General features: G+C 39.2%; 2 protein-coding genes across 7 annotated transcripts in view; one reads left to right on the forward strand and one right to left on the reverse strand.

Annotated features, from left to right (window-relative positions):
- POC5 (POC5 centriolar protein) overlaps window positions 1-15,653 on the forward strand; it is a 44,643-nt gene extending 28,990 nt beyond the window's left edge. For all 6 annotated transcript variants that reach the window (XM_081826715.1, XM_081826721.1, XM_081826719.1 and 3 more), the window contains 2 exons: window positions 6,525-6,701; window positions 9,782-15,653. In XM_081826715.1, coding sequence (XP_081682841.1) covers window positions 6,525-6,701; window positions 9,782-9,922 — 318 coding nt within the window. In that variant the 3' untranslated portion in view covers window positions 9,923-15,653. The remainder of the gene's footprint in view (window positions 1-6,524; window positions 6,702-9,781) is intronic.
- ANKDD1B (ankyrin repeat and death domain containing 1B) overlaps window positions 13,312-19,286 on the reverse strand; it is a 49,715-nt gene continuing 43,740 nt past the window's right edge. Inside the window, 4 exon segments of the mRNA XM_006752542.3 lie at window positions 13,312-13,340; window positions 13,343-13,369; window positions 14,399-14,530; window positions 16,940-17,141. Coding sequence (XP_006752605.1) covers window positions 13,312-13,340; window positions 13,343-13,369; window positions 14,399-14,530; window positions 16,940-17,141 — 390 coding nt within the window.

The following is a 19,286-nucleotide window of genomic DNA, read 5'->3' on the forward strand; positions in this document are numbered from 1 at the left end:
CTTGGCTTAGGCACAAAGGCATGTCTAGTTTTATAAAGCTCCTGAGGTGATTCTGATTTGCTGTGTCCCTCTCCTCCGGGACCCTAACCACTTACCTGAGAGGACAGAAGATGGCAGAATAGGTTTTATGTCTTACGGCCTCCCTGGCGGACCCTCGGAAGCTGCCATTGCCCTGGACAGCTCTCTGGAGCTAAGGAAGGCATTGAGTCAGCCAACTGGTCATCTGGAGTATTCCAGCCGACATCAATTTCTGCCTTTTAGAAGCTATTAACTTCGGGGAAAAATGTGTTGAGATCTGATGTTTATCACATTTGCTCTTGATTCAAAGAGGTTAAAAAATATAGCTGTTAAGAGAAATTTGAATGTGTGAGGGAGTTTTGACTTAGAAATAAGACACTAAAATTCAACTCTGACATGTGTTCAGCTGTATTTATTTTTCATGATTACACATTTTCAAGTGTGATCCTATACAGATGATCTCATTTAAGTAAACACAGTGAGTGTTTATTTAAATTTCTGGTTTGTCATTCATGTTGCATATTCAGATAATACACAGACCTAGATTTTTCAAAATTCCCTTCAAATATGACCACCATTTGTATATCTGCATTTATATATAAACCTGAACATGCACAGGAAGAACTGAATGAATGAGTATGCTTACCACCCTATTTGTTACTTTTTGAAACCATTTGAGATAATTTTGAAGTCTTTGAAACCTGAATAACACAATATTGTGTAGACAGCCCTTCCAGCTACATCCTCCTTCATTAATAGATACACATTCAGTTTTGTTCACATAAATACAGCCTTTAGGCTTAGGGGGGAGAGGAAAATCAGAAGTAAATCACTCTAAGTATAATGCTAGTTTTCTTCCTTCCTTATATAATTATAGTCATCAGATTGAGATTCACCTCAAATGTGTCTTTTTGTTTTTAAAAAGAACCATAATAACAAAAGGAGGAACAAGAATATTAGTTGGCTAACTTACCTAATGTGAAACCATTATTGTTAGAACTAAGAAAGGAGAGATTTGTGAGCTAGGCCTGGTTACCGTTCTTTTCATTTTAATCACAGAGGCTTCCTAGGAACTATTCAAAACTTCTTCCAGTCTTAGTATTTTCAGTTGCTAAAAGGAGGTGTTTACAGAGAATAAACTGTAGAGCCTGGGAAACAAATAACTGGAGAAAGGAGGATTATCATCCTAGTAAAATAACACCTTCATCTGTAAAATTTTTCATTTCTGCAGACGTCCTCAATATGTTAAATAACATACCAGAATTTCATGGTGGAAAGCACTTTTCAAGAAATACATTAGGGCGCCTGGGTGGCTCAGTCGGTTAAGCGACTGCCTTCGGCTCAGGTCATGATCCTGGAGTCCCGGGATCGAGTCCCGCATCGGGCTCCCTGCTCGGCAGGGAATCTGCTTCTCCCTCTGACCCTCCTCCCTCTCATGCTCTCTGTCTCTCATTCTCTCTCTCTCAAATAAATAAATAAAATCTTAAAAAAAAAAAAAAAAAGAAATACATTAGGCAGTTATACAAGCAAATATGTTGCAGTTCACAAGGCTGGACAATAGGTGACACTTTATTCTTTTTTCTAACTCCCAGTTGGAATAATTGAGGGGTTCCAGCTGGATTTTTAAACTCTTTAGTAAAGGTGCCCTCTTAACTTTCCTCTTCATCTGAATGGAAAGTGAGAGGGTGTCTTAGGCACCCAGCACTGCTTTCCTCATTTTACAAATGGAAACTGAGGTTTAGGGAGAGGGAGGGAGTAACTTGCCTATGGACACAAGCAGTAACAGAACTGGAATTCAGACTTTGACAGTTTGGCCACAGAGCCCTGTTTCTTAACCGATAATCGAGTTTGTCTCCATGTCAAATATTAAGAAACAAATACTGAGGGGCGCCTGGGTGGCTCAGTCGTTAAGTGTCTGCCTTCGGCTCGGGTCATGGTCCCAGGGTCCTGGGATCGAGCCCCACATCAGGCTCCTTGCTCAGCAGGGAGACTGCTTCTCCCTCTCCCCTCCCCCTGCTTGTGTTCCCTCTCTCACTGTGTCTCTGTCAAAATAAATATATAAAAATCTTAAAAAAAAAAACAAATACTGAGTTTTAGAAAATATGTCATTTCCCTTTTCTTTCTTAATCCTTTTGATTTTGTTGCATTTGTTGATATGGCATAAAATGCTAGAATTTCCATTTTTATGGCATTTTTTAAGTCAATTAAGCTGATAAATTTAATGAGATCCAACATGACTGGGACGAGTAAGTGGTCATTTAGTCAAAAAGTCAATTAAAAAAAAGTTAAAGCAGGAAATTTTTAAAAATTATATATACATATATTACACACCATTTTATGTTCAAACATAAGTGCATATTAATTTGCTAGTGTAGCTGAACTGAGTATGGGTTCACAGACTGTAATTAAGCCATCTTTTTTATATAAGCTACACTCTGGACTATTTTTTCTGTAATTTCCAGTTTCACTTTTTGTAAAGTAAAGCAAGAGCCTAACAGAACTTGCAACGCAATCTGATTATAGAACAAACCATTTGAAAACAAAAAGCAGACCTGGTAAGCATGCAAGTCAATTAAGACAACTATTTATTTCAAAGAAGTGTATAGAGGTTCCTTTTTAGTCCTTATTTCTTTACTGGAGTATGTATTTTCATCTTACTGAAGGCATTTTATTTTATTTTTTTAAAGATTTTGTTTGTTTCAGAGAGCGAGAGCACGAACCAGGGGGAGGGGCAAAGAGAGAGGGAGAAGCAGACTCTCTGCTGAGCAGGGAGCCCCACTATGCTTAACCCACTGAGGCATCCAGGCGCCCCCTATTGAAGGCATTTTAAAGCAATTCTCAACTGGTTGGATGAAGGTTATCAGCCATGGGCATTTTCCAATGTTTTGGGCCCATACTTTTTCTCATTCCACATGTCTCCCTGTCAAAACTTACATAGTTTTTCGTTCATTCCTTCATCCTCCAAGTAAGAACAGCTGTTATAGTTGGGAGTGTTTATACCCCTCAAATGTGACTGGGCAGGAATAAAGTTACCAGCTTAATTGTACTTCAGTTTTCAATTTTTCATAAAAATATTCTTACCGGCAATTTTATATTTTACATTTTAAAATGGTTTTTAAAACTCTTCAGTTTATAAAGTCTTTTTTATACCTTATTTTAATAAGAAATAGGATAAAGTTTCCCTAAGGTCAAAAGCATGAATTTAGTCCACAAAAACATATTTGTAAATATTTTAGGATCAGAGTTTTGGTTTCTTAAATTCATAAGACCCATAAAAACTTAGTTTATTTTTTTTTATTTTTTTTATTTTTTTAAAGATTTTATTTATTTATTTGACAGAGAGAGACACAGCGAGAGAGGGAACACAAGCAGGGAGAGTGGGAGAGGGAGAAGCAGGCTTCCCGCCGAGCAGGGAGCCCGATGCGGGGCTCGATCCCAGGACCCTGGGATCATGACCTGAGCCGAAGGCAGACGCTTAACGACTGAGCCACCCAGGCGCCCCAAAAACTTAGTTTAAATAGCCAAATAGTTTCTACAGTATTATAGTGAGAAACAGTTGTCTAAACATCTCTCCCTAAATTCTGTTAGCTGTTTCTCCTATTTACCTTTTTCTCCCTAAATAATATGCTCATATCATCATTTCCACATGCATCAGTTTCAGACATTATCTGTTGACTTTTTATTATGGATGAAAGAATTTGGCCTTTTTATACCACCTTATTTCTTCCCTTCCCCTCCCTCATCCACTGTATGTAGGTATGTATGTATGTATGTATGTATTTGAGAGAGAGAAAGAGAGTGTGTGAGCAGGGGGAGGGGCAGAGGGAGATAGAGAATCTTCAGCAGGCTCCACGCTCAGCACAAAGCCGGACATGGGGCTCGATCTCACAACCCTGAGATCATAACCTGAGCCAAAATCAAAAGTCGGATGCTGAACCGACTGAGTCACCCAGGCGCTCCTCCACTTTATATATTTAGATACAGATATTCCAGCTTTTCATTAAGTTAAAATTTATGATGACTATGTAAATATAGCTAAGCTACAAATGTATACTATGCCTCCATTTCCTTTCTAGTACAATTTTTTGTTCCTGGAATTGATTCCTTCATTTTTGTCTTTGCTTGATTTTTTGTGCAACTGTAATTAAGTCTCAAATCCAAACTCTCCAAGGATTTACAAAACCTCAGTGAGTGCTATTTTCCTAGAGTCCTCCCGACACATCAATATTCTATCATTTTAATTTTCCCAGAGACATTTCTCATGGAATCCACTATCCTATTTCAATATACAGCTGTGACCATCTGTAGCTAGATGCAGATATGTAAAGAACTTCAATGAATGAAACCTCAGATGGACTAGAACAATGAGGAAAGATCACTATTTAATAATGCTTTTGGAAAAACTTTCGTTAGAGGGAAAATTAATTTAGATTCATAATTCACACTGAAATTTCAAATGTTTTAGTAAGTTAAACCCAAATAAGTAAATGTTAGAAGAGTATAATTACCACAGCTGTCCAAAGCAGGCTGCTTGATTCAATTATGGAAGAAATTAATGATAAAATAAGCTATAATTTTTAAAATTTATGTGCATTGAAAAATAAAACTGAGATAAAATGAAATAGGGAAAATACTATTAGATAAGTATCTGTATCAGGAGCAATTAAACATTTTTGAGAGCAATACCCATTCCTGGCAAGTAATTAAAGAACATGGATAGTTGACAAAATGAACTGCAAATATGAAAAATTAATAAGGGGGCTCCTGGGTGGCTCAGTCGTTAAGCGTCTGACTTCAGCTCAGGTCACGATCCCAGGGTCCTGGGATCAAGCCTCGCATCGGGCTCTCTGCTCGGCAGGGAGCCTGCTTCTCCTGCTCCCACTCCCGCTGCTTGTGTTCCCTCTCTCACTGTCTCTCTCTCTTTGTCAAATAAATAAATAAAACCTTAAAAAAAAAAAAGAAAAATTAATAAGGAACCACAAATTAAATCAAATATATATGTTATTCCTGATAGAAATATAATCTTTCTGGAGTATCATCCAGCAGTAAGTAACAAAAGCTGTAAAAGCTGGCATTACCTTTTGATATGATCATCTCATTTTTGCAAAATATTCTATAGAAAAAAGAAAAGGGGAATCCTCATGTACAAAAATTTGTTTCCTATTAAAGTAGGAAAAAAACTGAGTTAGATAAACTTTAGTTTGTTGGTTATTAAAACCTCTCATTAAAAATTATAGCAGGTCTCTGTATTCATGAGAAGAAGTATATTAACAAAGCAATAAAAAAGAACACAAAAGCGTATGTCTAATGAGAAGCATATGTGTAAAATTAATTATACATAAGGATCAAAGCGTTCATAAAACAGAATAATGGTTGCCAAGGGTGGTTGAGGAAGGGAAACAGATATGATTCTAAAGGGTCACAAGAGGGAGACTGTGGTGCGAGAATAGTTCTGTGTCTTGATTACAGTAATAGTTACAGGAATCTAGACATGTGATAAAAATGACACGGGTCAAGACTGATGAATCACAGACCTGTACCTCTTAAACAAATAATACATTATATGTTAAAAAAAAAAAAAAAAGAAGATAGCAGGAGGGGAAGAATGAAGGGGAGGAAATCGGAGGGGGAGGCGAACCATGAGAGACTATGGACTCTGAGGAACAAACTGAGGATTCCAGAGGGGAGAGGGGTGGGGGGATGGGTTAGCCTGGTGATGGGTATTAAAGAGGGCACGTATTGGGGGCGCCTTGGTGGCTCAGTCGTTCAGCGTCTGCCTTCGGCTCAGGTCGTGATCCCAGGGTCCTGCGATCGAGCCCCACATCGGGCTCCCTGCTTGGGGGGGAGCCTGCTTCTCCCTCTCCCACTCCCCCTCCTTGTGTTCTCTCTCTCGCTGTGTCTCTCTCTATCAAATAAATAAATAAAATCTTTAAAAAAAAAAAAAGAGGGCACGTATTGAATGGAGCACTGGGTGTTATACGCAATCAATCAAAAACTAATGATGTACTGTATGGTGACTAACATAACATAATAAAGTTAAAAAAATAAACTGCTAATCAGCACCAAAAAAAGAATGACATGGATCTATAATACCAAGGCATTATACCCATGGCAGCTTCTTGGCTTTGACATCATAATTATACTATACTTATATAAGATGTAATCACAGCAGGAAACCAGGTGAGGAATACACAGGACCTCTCTATACTATCTTTGCAACTTCCTATGAATCTGTATTTATTTCAGAATAAAGAGCTTTTTTAAAAGTTTACAAAATCCTATAAAATGGTGGGTACACCCAAGGTTAAAGGGATGTTTTGGGGTGCTTGGTTCTATGTTCTGCTTTTTGTCTCATTGTTTTAAGTTTATTTTTTCCATCTTAAAGTTGGTTCATATACAATTATTTTTTAAGTGCCTATGTATTTCCCTCAGAAGTTACAGAAACAAAAGTACTATATATTTTGCCATGGAATTTCTACCAGTTGGATATTTGTGTTTTTTTTTAGTATGTGCCCAGAGTTGTGACATCTGCACAACAGAAAGCTGGAAGAACAATTACAGCCCGGATCACAGGGAGATGTGATTTTGCCTCAAAAAACAGAATTAGTAGCAGCTTAGCTATAATGGGAGTTTCTCCTCCCATGAGCTCAGTTGTTGTGGAAAAACATCATCCAGTCACAGTGGTGAGTACATATTTGATGACCTTTGTCAAAAAATGTTTTTCCTGAGAGTTTATAGACTAATAAACACTTAAGCTACATGTTGAGGAGAAGATGAAAATTCATGATGACTCTTACTTGTTCTACCTTTTATTATGATACTTTGTATACTTGTAATTATCAAACCTGTTCTAAATCTACCTTTCCTCTTTTAGGAAATTAATTTCAGAAACATTGTTTCTTCTCAACAGTGTAATAATTATCAACACAAAAAGTAATCCACTATGTTGGTGACCAAAAGAAATATATAAATGATTTCTCATTAATTTAAAAAGAAGAGACAAAAGCTGTTTACTCATTACCTGCTGTTCATGTAGCAGGTATTTGATTATAAGAAGCACCTCCCTATTTTTATAGTCTTTAATTTTTGCCTTTTTTTTTTTTTTTTTAAGTCTTCTTCCCCTTTTTTCAATACAACTGTCAGCATATTTGTAGTTTGGAAAAAAATTCAGGTTGCAGTAAATTCACATGATATAAAAGAAAATGCCTGGAATTTAAGCAAAAATAAACAAAAAAGCCTGAGTTAGTGCCTCAGTTTTGCTACTTACTTAAGCCTTTGTGATCATACACAAATCAAGTAAAATATTTGAGCTTCCGTTTCCTCTTGTGTAAAATGGGAGTGTAAAGAGTACTTAGCTCCTAGGGTTATTTTCTGGATTCAGGATTAAATGAGATAATGTGAAAATTGTATGAGATATACTAAAAAAAAAAAAAAAAAAAAAAGCACTTTATAAACTGTAAAACCACAAGCAGATTTAACTTAATAAAAATTACTAGAGAAAGGTACATGGGATACCTCTATTATTTCTTAACATTGCTTATGAATCAACAATTGTCTCAAAAAGTTTTAACTTTAAAGTCACAAGATCACATCCCTAAAGAGAAACAAGAATTGACTTTAAAAGAGAATGCCCCCTATATAAATTTTCAGTGTTAGACAACACTCCTGTCTACTTAATATGTCAAAATATTAGCAAAAATATATGTGAAATGATTTTACATCCTTTTCTTTCTGGCACTAGATGATTGCTAGATGATTAAGAGGAGCTGGAGTGTTTAAATTTAGCCTCAGGTAAAGAATGACCACAGTGAAGTGGAGACTGACACAGAGGCACCAAGTCTAGATGGAGGGTATGGAGGGTGGAGGAGTATCAGCCTTCAGAGGTTGCGAGGGTGGAGGAGTATCTGCCTTCAGAGGTTGCAAAGACTCTGAAAGCCCTTAAGTGACTTCTCAATATATGTTTGAATATGCAAGATTAGTTATCAGAAATAAGAAATGAACTCATTTCTATTTTTATCAGCACATATGTGTATAGAGAGGGAGAGGGACTGTCCATTTGTAAGATAAAGAAGGCATAAAGAGATCACATATATGCTTAATCTTAATTTAGGCCACCTTTTGTTTTTGTATTAATGATAGGAATTCATATTCTAAAGGAAAAAAAACAACACCACCAGGAAATAAAGACTTACAACCCCTGTTTCTGAGATTTACCTCCCCAGCTGCCCTTTGCTAATTCAGTATGTATAGTACTTCTTGTACTTCTCTAGTAATTGGTCGTGAATGAGACAGCCAGAAACTGCTTCATGATTACCTAATTGGGATTATATAACAGACGCTGTGGCAGTCCTCTGTACTACTTTTCATTTTATCCCCAAAATTAAGACCTGTAACTACCAGAAACAGTTACTACTAATAAACCAGTAGTCAGATTTCTGACACTTTAGCCCCATCTGCTGGATAATTTCTTGTTCCTAGTGCTACTTCATTTTCTGCCATATTTCTGTAGATCATGAAACCAGTGGTAAGGTGAATCTGTTTCTGCATTTCCTCTTGCCCATCCTCCCCAAGGAGAAATAGCTCTTTTAACAGGGTCAGATTAGGTGGTTAGCAACTAAATTTTCATACTAGTTGGAAGAATCTCCCCCATCTGTAATGGTTATCCAGTTGTCTATGTACAATGAAACATTTATGTAAAATAGTTTTAAGACAGGAAATTATTTTTCCATTTCTTTAAAGAGGAACTCTTAAAGCAGTATCTGTCATGAAGACCTTTGTTGTAAGAGTTTTCATTCATTTTTTTAAGGGTTTTTAAAATACACAGTGAATGTTTTGATCAAATATATAATTTTACTTCAAGCATTTTAAAGATGACTTTTCTAAGTGGACAACCCTACTAGGAATGTACATGTACTACTCAGTGACGTGGACTGAGATCTGGATAACAAGTCCCACTGCTGCCTACAGAGAAGCTGTATCCAGTATAATATAGGAAATCCTTGTACTTGTACATTTTACACATACGAATGCATGTAGTATCTACCTGTATAGATGAAGTGAAGTCAGTTGCACACTGACTCTCATGCTTTGGTGCTTGGGTCCAAGATGTTCCCCTGAGCTCTGAGATGGTATGGGTATCCTCCTCTCGAGATTTGTCTTCAGCGTCTATTTGTATAGAAAGTTGTAGTCCACAGTAAGGAGCACCAGGCTTCTGGAAATATCTCCTCTTATATAATCATAAAAGGTTTAGTCAGCTCCCAGGTGAACCAGGTTGAAATACGAGAGATGTGCTTTACTCGGTTTGAAGCAAGGACCAGGCAGGATTCCTCAGAGCTTTCCCCATGTTCCCTGAGACTGAACTCCATATGTTAACAGATACAGGGAGGAGAAAATTGATTGGAGTGAAGGGAGGGAGGGCTTGAGGCTGACCCTTCTCCCAAACACCATAAAGTCCCTTTCTGTAGTTGGCCTCTGTAAACATTACAAGATTCCACTGGAGTCCTCTTTGAGGAATGACTTCCATGGCTTTTTTTGTGATCCTCTGGAATATAGCTCTGATATTGAATTGTGGGTATTGAGCACATCAGTCTAACTTACGGATTAAGGACCACATCTTATTTGTTTTAATGGCTGCTTCACCAGCTTACTGCATGTATCTACTGGATGCTTAACAGATATTTGTTTGGTTAAATTATATATAATGAAATGGTATTTAATAGGTGTAATTTTATGGGATTGTTAAAGCATATTTTTACCTTTTCAGCAAACCATTCCTCAAGCTGCTGCAGCAAAATATCCCCGGACAATTCATCCTGAAAGTACCTCAGCTTCTAGATCCCTTGGAACCAGGTCAACTCACACCCAGTCTCTCACAAGCATTCATTCCATAAAAGTGGTTGACTAAAATGAATATGCACATATTGAGATCTTTTAATTCTTCTGATTTTACCAAGAATTAGAAGTCTCTAGTTGTTAAAATTTCATATTCTCGGAACATCATAGATATATCATGTTCATCTTTTCAAAATTACAAGAGACTTTTTCAAGCCATACCATCCTGTGTAACTATATGTAGGATTATTTTAATTTTAATGTTATTTTTTTAATTTAAGCAATTAAGTAAAACTTTTTTAAATTAAAAAATGACTTAATTTTTTAATAGGTTCAGCCTGTCACTGATTACACCATAAGAGTATATAAATCCTGTTTTCTCAACGTTATTTCCAAAAGGCTAAATCATTTCCAATGTTACCAAGTAAACTTTGAGAACTTTACTAAAAATATTAAAACTAATAGAAAAATTAAGGTATTTTTATTTTAAAATTTAAAAAAAGTAATGATACTTTAATACAAAGTTTTTGTGATGGTAGTGTATTAGTCTTCATTTTCCTCAGACTATTACAATTAAAAATGGGAATTGGTGAGACCTGTGAATAATTTTAATGTTAAAAAGAGAAAGATTTTTTTTTACTAGCACAAAAAGACACAAACGTCAAAAAAAATTTCCTCTTGGAATGATCCTATTTTTTTTTTAATGTAGTTTATTTATTTATTTATTTATTTATTTATTTATTTATTTATTTATTTAATGTTCAGTTAGCCAACATATAGATCCTATTTCTGATGTTCTTTTTTGCCCTTCTGAAACTGTACGGCATTGAACCCTTTTTCTCTCTGAACATCTAAACATCGCCCTGTGGGGGTAGGTATGGCACTGGGCAACTCAGCAAACCTTCTAGGCCTGGGCAGAGACTTTTCAGTGGAAGAAACCATCTGGGTAAAAGTGGTTGAGGAAATCAAGACCAGGCTTCTAATGGTTTTATTGCTGGCTCACTGGGCTATCTTGGGCCAGACATTTAATTTCGTGAATCTTAGGATCACATCTGTGAAACAGTGAGCTGGACCTACCCCTCCTATTTCACGAAGTACTTTGGGTTACATAAAAACAAGTCCAGTCTAAAGAATCTGTCCAGAGCCTCAATTTTCATATCTTTGACAGAATTGGATGGACTTACTTAGAAGCCTCTTTCACTTTGAACATGATCTAGTTCTATGCTCTAACTTTATTATAGGAAATAGTTTTTCTTACTGCTTCACGTTGTAATAGAACATGAGAATAAATGGGAGATAGGCAAATATCCTGTTTTCTAAAGGGCACACCAAGGCTAATCTGCACTTTTCTGAACTAAAGAATTAGAGTATTCTTCTTATGCAGCACTGTTCTGAATTCTGGCCCAGCTACCACTGTGGCAAACAGCTCCTCAAGGGTTTCAGCAAACACAAACCAACACAGCGCCTCTTGTGCTCCCCATACCTCGGCCACGCTCTTCTCTAGGACTTCACCATGCACTCTGAGTGAAGCACAACAGACCACAGGCTCCATTTGGAGCCTACTCATATGCAGCCCGGAATTAACACCCCATTGTGGTAACAGATCAATTCTTCCTTTCTCCCCTGTATGAACTGCACCGTCGTGTACTAGTCCATCCCATCTCTCAGAAGAGAGTACCCTGGAAGTCAGATGATCAGTTATGCTTCATACCAAGTGGTGGCCAATTTGGTATTTCACCCTGGTCTAGGCTCTCCGTCCTTTCTCATCTCACTCCCTTTTTCCCTCTTGCTTCCTTGGATTTGCACTCCTAAAAAACAGCTACTCATAGATTTTGGTCTCAAGCTCTGCTTTTTGAAGAACCTAGATGACAATTAGGAATGGTTTTCAGTATCCAAGCCATAACCATATGGACAAACTAAAGGGAATATTATGAATATTGTAATTAAGAATATCATAAGCATCTTTTTAAGCTTTAAGCTCTAGAAATTGTATGTTGTCCAAAGCAGAATCAAATAATTAGTGTTAGCCTAATTTAACGTAAACGCCACAATTAAAACTTATACAGTAAGAATGTCTATTCTATTTGTTTACTTTGCGTTAAGAGGTTACCCAGATTTTAGAAGAGGGAGTAAGTAAGTAGCATGGTCAGTGGAAACCAGCCATATTGAAGAACAGATTGGGGGGGAGGGGTGCCTGGGTGGCTCAGTCGTTAGGCGTCTGCCTTCGGCTCAGGTCATGATCCCAGGGTCCTGGGATCGAGCCCCGCTTCGGGCTCCCTGCTCAGTGGGAAGCCTGCTTCTCCCTCTCCCACTCCCCCTGCTTGTGTTCCCTCTCTTGCTGTGTCTCTCACTGTCAAATAAATAAAATCTTTAAAAAAAAAAAAAAAAAGAACAGATAGGGACAAGACTTTTCACTGAATACCTTTCTTAAAACTTTTTGCCTGTGTGAACATATTACCTATTTTAAACATTCATAAACGTAAGTGGGCCATTTACAATCAGCATGAGACAAAGATATAAAACTATAAATTCATGATAGAATAACTGGACTGATACTGCTCATGATTATATCTCTGGCCTTAAAGAATTAAGCATCAGAATTTGAGAATGGAGAGCCTTAAATTACAATGAACAGGTGCACGTAAACTGATATGAGTTGATACTTGATTTCATATTTATTTCATAACTTCCTCAGATTATAAAAATACTACATGCTGACTGTCAAAAAAACCTGGAAAGTACCAAAAAGTACAAAGAAAACGAAAATCACCTGTAATTACATCACCAAGAGATTAAAAAAACAACAACAAACATTGGTGTATACACTTCTGGTCTTTTCTAAGCAATATACTACACATATGTGTTATTTAAAGCCAACAGTAACTGTAAATTTCCAAAACTGTTTTTTCTCACTGAAGAGAAATAACGAACAGTGGATGATTTCAATACTGTGGGCATGAGATCAGACATTTAACAGGCATTCAACCTTCATCTCCCATGCTGTGGAAGAGAGAGACACTCCCCCATTTTATAAAGAAGGAAACTGAAGATCTCAGAACTTGAGTCTTAGTATGCCCAAAGGCTCACAGTTAAGAAGTGGCAACCCTAATTAAAACCATGTCTGTCTATGCTAAATCCCTTGGTTTTTTCATATACCAGGATGCTGCTCCTACCAACATTTAAAAAAGAAAAAAGTGATGTGCAAAACCTAGGTGATGCTATCACGTATGTTGCATCAAGTGGCAGAAATGCAAAAATACACAATTTGCTTTAAGTAAAAATCAAAAAAAAAACTTCTGACCTTTCATTTCAGTAGTTGGAAAGTACTAATACCATTTCCTCATCTGGTAGAGCTTCCTGTCACCACCATTGTCGCAGTTGAAAGGAAGATCAATACTAAAGAACTGAATTTAAAGGATGGTGCTGAGTGGAAAATCAATTAAATACAATTTCTTTAGGCATTTATGAAACTGCACATTTCTTGGACTTTTAGTTTCGTTTTTGAATTGACGGATCTTTTCTGGAAAAAATAGGATAACATTTATTATTAACAGCTAACATTTATTAAGCACTTGCTATGTGCCAGGCACTATGACTGACTTAATCCCACAACAACCTTCGACAGACGATTTTCTAGTTAGTAAAGGAGAACACTGGCACAGTGAGGTCGGAGAACTTGCTCAAGATCACGCTGCTGTCAGCGCTGGAGGTCAGGGACGGGCCCACACTGCCTTGCTCCCGAGCACATCCCTGCACCACCTCAGGGGACTGCCTCTTACTCTCCCCTGAGAATTCGTACAGAAACAGATTTAAAGTTGAGGGAACAATCCCAGTGCTATGAAGATAATGTCACGGGAGGAGCCATTATCCATGCACGATCCCTTGAAACGGAGTATTGGCTCAGTGGTGTGATTCAGGCATTTATGCTCGGCTTCGGGTAAAACTGCATCGGTGAAAATAACGGCAGATGTGCCTATATTAGACTTTTGAATAGTTATTATTACATAAGAGTTATAGCACCCCCTAATGTATCGATCAGTTTTGAAAGCATCTTCCCTGCAGTACAGTCTTTGGGGCAAGTGATTATCAGCAGTAACCTCAGCTGCCCAAGTAAAAGCCTGTCTGCTCTTTTCTCTTAACCTACAGATAACATTTTCGAATACACTAACTTGCAGACTTCCCCAACGGCCAAAATGGCCTCTTGAGCAAGACCATGCTTAGTGGTGGCAACTGTCTCTAACCTTAAGTCCTGCCCTCTCCTGCTCCCCACACCCCACACACACCTCCACACCCTGCCGCACATACACATCAACAGAAATCCTCCTCCACTTTTTCAAATGCCCAGTAGGGGGGTGACATCGAGAACTGCCCGGCTAACGTGGGATCAGTATCAACTGAGCATCGACTCGCCAGAGGAGCTGCTTATTCTTTATGAGCCACTGCGCTCATCAGACTGGGATTGCCGCTGTTAATGGACAGTATTGTTTCTGCTGACTGTCCCCCGACCATTTTAAGGGAGAAGGAGCTTCTGTCTTGAAAACGAACTCACCAGCTAGTTCTGGGAAACCTGCGCGTACCAGCTCTTCATACAGCTGCTTGACCGGAGTGGCCTGGGTCATCAGGGTCCCATGCAGCCAGATGAGCAGAGCCCTGTGGCCGTGTTCACGGAAACTTCCCTTTCCTGTGCCAAGTACATACAGTCAGAGGCGAAACCCTACATGCTGATGTCTCTTTTTGTTGTGATCTTAGTTCTCACTGAATTTTCTGTATGACTGTGGTTGCAACTCATTCCTCTTCTGATGGCTGTTAGATAAAAAGCCCAGTGGATGAAAGCCCTTCCAGTTCCACTCACTGGAACTTCTTTAGGGTGACCAGAGTTTGGATTCTCTCCAGCACTTACCTTGCACCTACTGTGCTTGACACAGACCAAAGGAGCAGATAAGACATGAAGCAGCTAAGTCCCTGCCCAACGGTAAGGAACAATCTGAGATGCAGAGCTCTCCTTCAGCGTTCAGTTGGCACTGCTATGCACCACCATTTCTCACACTCAAAGTGCATATCTCAACGGGGGATCCTGTTATAATGGAGAGTCTCATGCAGTCTGCCTCGGGCTAGGATCTGCACTTCTAAGGAGCACCCAGATGCTGGCGTTGCTGTCTGTTAACCACACTATGAGCAGCAAACGTGTACCATCATGCTACTCCAGCTTCTGATGGAAGTATGCATCCCCTGGGCCAGGATTATTCACTGGATACCTAACCCCTGAGAGATGTTGGGGGGAAGCACTGAGATGTGTCTCTCGCAACAGGAGTTCACAGTCACAAACACAGAACAGGCTCCTAGCTCTAGCCAGTGTGTGTGGGAACAGGCAGATGCCACAAAAGGAGGGTCTGAGCTCTGAGGAGGAAGCTTGCTGGACAGACTGTTAAAAGAAGCAGGTGTTTCAGGGGGAGGGAACTGTACCCATAAAGAATGTACTCCTAGGTGAATCCTGTTCCTTTCCTGATCTTGCCCTTGCCAAACTAATTCTTCTTCAGTACCACCATCATCGTGTCCCTCCTTTGCTTAAAAGCCCACAAACTCCTTAGTGCTAGTACCATTACGCTGGATTGTATTTGGATTGTGAATGTTATGTTATCATGCAACCTAGATTATAAATTCCACCAAATGTGCACCTTGGCTTATAGAGCAGTTCATCCCTCGCCTGGTAGAGCTAAACGCATTCTAGGCACTCCACGTTGTTTGACTAAAACACTTTAAGTCCCCTTTATCCTGCTGGCAGGTACTCTGAAGATACAGTATATTTTCGGGCGCCTGGGTGGCTCAGTTGGTTAAGCGACTGCCTTCGGCTCAGGTCATGATCCTGGAGTCCGGGGATCGAGTCCCGCATCGGGCTCCCTGCTCAGCAGGGAGTCTGCTTCTCCCTCTCCCGCTCCCCCCTCTTGTGCTCTCTCTCTCTCACTCTCTCTCTCAAATAAATAAATAAAATCTTAAAAAAAAAAAAAGATACAGTATATTTTCAAATCATTTCTTTAGGTCAAGAGGGATTTCCAGAAGGCAACTAAATTTTCCTAAAAACTTCACAGAATGTCATATGCCTAATTAGTGACAAAGGAGAATACTTAACAGTAAAAAAGAAATCTTTTCAGAAACTATAGTCAATATTCAACATTTTCAATGCATTATCTTCCATAATGTAGCTGTAGAATTAGCAATAGAAAGTGCCATGATTTACTTTTATGTGGTGTAAATAGCACGTATTCATGGTCTGTGGTTTTGCCATCTACAGTCCCAGCAATCAATAACGCAAATCAACTGCTGAGCATGGGACTTGGTCACATCTCATAATATCCATGTAAGGAAAGTGCTCTGAATAGAATGTTTTCCCAAGAAAAGTGTCTGCTTCCTTGTCTAATTAGCTGATTAATGCCAAACAAACTTTATTTCCTAAGTTTTGGTCAAATCATAAAAAAGCAAAGCTAATGACTCCAGCTGACCTGACCTCACTAATTCTGACAGCTGGAGTCTGGCTGAATTGATTCCATGGCTTGGGATCTTCTACTCGGGAGAGCCCTGAGTCTGTCTCCCACATCTCTCATGGGACAGCTGGTCTCACCCAAGGCTGCATCCTACAAGAACTCTATACCCAGATGTGGCTGAAGGGATTCCTCCTGGAGTAGAAGCCCTAAACAGTGAGCCTTTTGTTAGAGAATGAACCTTTTCACCCCAAGACAATCTCAAGGAACACTAGAGGAGGTTGGTTTCCCAGGGACAAGCCAACTGTTAAGTCCTTGCTTCCTTAGTGCCTATTCATTTGGGAACCTTCATTTCCTTAAAGGCTAAATGCCAACTTTTCAATATGGCTTAATAAAAAGTAATTATCCTTTGCAAACTTCAGTTAATTGCAGAGTCCATGAATGTTCATGGTTTGCAAAGTTCTCAGTCATCTTTGTGGTCTTAAGCTAACTGTCCCAGTTCCTGGGCCCTTGTAGTCTGCTGCTTGTTGTGAGCACCAACCACTTACTTGGAAGATCTGCCACCAGGAAGAACAACTGCTCCTTCCTGTCCACATCATCTAGGCCATGCTTACCTGACCACTGCTCCTCAATGGCTCTGATCTGGTCACCTGTAAAGTTCCATGAACGGGCCAGCTTCTGCCACTCATTGGCCTTTAGCTGATGGTAAGCCAGGTTCCAGAGGAGACTGCAAATATGTCTGGTCTCCAAACTGTGATCTTGCTTGAATGTCAAAGTAAAGCCGGTTGATGGGTCCCTGATGCTCTCACCATGCTCCTAAATTAAAGGTAACTACATCAGACGATTTCAGACATTTTCTGCTTATTGCCTTATTTCAAGGTATGTATACAATTTTTCAGATATAACAGGTAAGATGGTAACCAAGACTTATGTTTTCAGTAGTATCTGTAACTGGATCACTTTTTGTCATTCAAGATGGAGACAAATGTCTGAAATAAAAAACTTGAGTACTATCTGTCTGACACAGGAAATGTGAGGGGTTTTGCCATGTTACATGCTTCTATCCCAGCTTGCTGATATTTATTTACTCGCCCAAAAGAAAACAGAGGGGGTGCCTTAGCTAAGGAAATGTCACAACAATAAATTCATCTTTGAAGGCCTTACTTTCAACTAATATCCCCTGTTCTTGTGCGTGTTTGATTTTCTCATATCAAAGATTCAGAGAGGTCCAGATTGGATAGACTCTTAGAAAGACCCCAAAGTGGTGCCTCCACTCCTCCTGCTCTCTGGTGTGAGGAGAGCAAAGTAGAAGCCTAACTCTGGGGGCCAAAAGAATGGAGAGGACAGGGGTCGATATAATTTTGTTTTAAGTCACTGCAGCCAGGCTTAGTCCAAATGCCCTTTGCCTGGACTGATACCTTGTTTTCTCAGTTTTCAAAGGTTCCTTTTGTCCCTTCTGCAGAATCCAGCCAAAGAAACTGGAGAAAAATCTCAAAGTGAAAGCAGGTGTCATAGTTTCCTAGAGCTGCACCTGTTGTACATGCTGTCAGGCCTCCAGATCATCCTCCTTCAGGAGGTTGCAGATCAGTTAAGGACACACAGGACACACAGCCCAAGAGGATTGGGACTTACTATCTATTCTCCTTTTTTATATATGGTAACTCCTATTTTTGTCTTTCACTTAATTAAAAGTGAATCTTAATGAAAGATAATCTGAACAGCAAGACAGGAGTCCATGCTGGGGCAGGAAGTGGACTAAAATGATATGGGTACCTGGTTGTCAAAACCTGAGAAGAACGTGGTGGGGCTTGCGCCTCCGCCCCCATCACTGAGCAGCCTTTGTCTTTCATAGCATCTGCAGTCTCCTCGGAAGGTCTACAACATCCTGGGAAGCAGCCCAAGGAGACGGGCCAGTATTTTCTCTGGTATCTGGACCTTGTGAAAAGAAGTTGGACTAGGAATGGGAGATATAAATTACCCGTAATTGTTTCAGAGGTTGTAAAATGCAGGCAGGGTCTTCCCTGTCCCAACCTTAGCTTTACTCCCGCAGTGCCTAACTCCCAGGGAGTCCTGAAAGAGGAAAGGCTGAGGGTGAGGGATCCCACAAACTTGGGAGCCATGGCCACTTTACTTTTTCATTTTCTCTTCATTCCCTCTCCTGAAACAATGAGGATTCCAACAAGAACAAAACCTGAAACACCACAAGATGGAAGAACTGCAAAATGCATTAACCTTTGCACCACAGCATTTTTATTTCTTTGAGAAACACACATGCTCTACATTCCAGGATTGGGCTGGGTGGTCCTTCAGGCTTCCAGAGGAAAGGGTCATGGATTTGGAAAGCCCAGGTCTTTTTCAACAGTTCATGGAAGCATTAATAGTTTGTCTGCCAAAGCACTTATCATATGCCAAAACTGGTGGAAATTAAAATAGCATAAGCCAGATTTTAGGAAGCTTCCCATTTGCCTCTTAACCACTGGATTTAATGATAGATATAAGAGAGGAAATTTCAATCCTCTCTTTAATGTTCTTTATTAGGAATCATTTTATATTAGGCCAGGATATAAACTTGTTAAATAAAGAGAATTTGAAATAATAATAAATGCATTTGGTTAAAAAAAAAAGATATAATTGTTTAATGAACAAAGTGAACTTAAAGTAAGTAATAAATAGGGGCGCCTGCGTGGCACAGTCGGTTAAGCGGCCAACTCTTGGTTTCAACTCAGGTGGTGATCTCAGGGTCCTGGGATTGAGTTGCCCTCAGCTCAGAGTCGGCTTGGGTTTCTCTCTTCCTGTCCCTCTGCCCCTCCCCTCCACATGCTCTCTCTTTAAAATAAATGAATAAATCTTTGAAATAAAATAATATATTTGGTTAAAAACATTTAAGAATATATATTAAAAAACAAGCCTTCCTCCCACTCCAGATGTCGGTCCCCATGGTCACCAAGGTTAACAACTCTC

This window comes from Leptonychotes weddellii, chromosome 7 (genome assembly GCF_054177405.1).
Source record: "Leptonychotes weddellii isolate Sample4059 chromosome 7, ASM5417740v2, whole genome shotgun sequence".
NCBI lineage: Eukaryota > Metazoa > Chordata > Mammalia > Carnivora > Phocidae > Leptonychotes > Leptonychotes weddellii.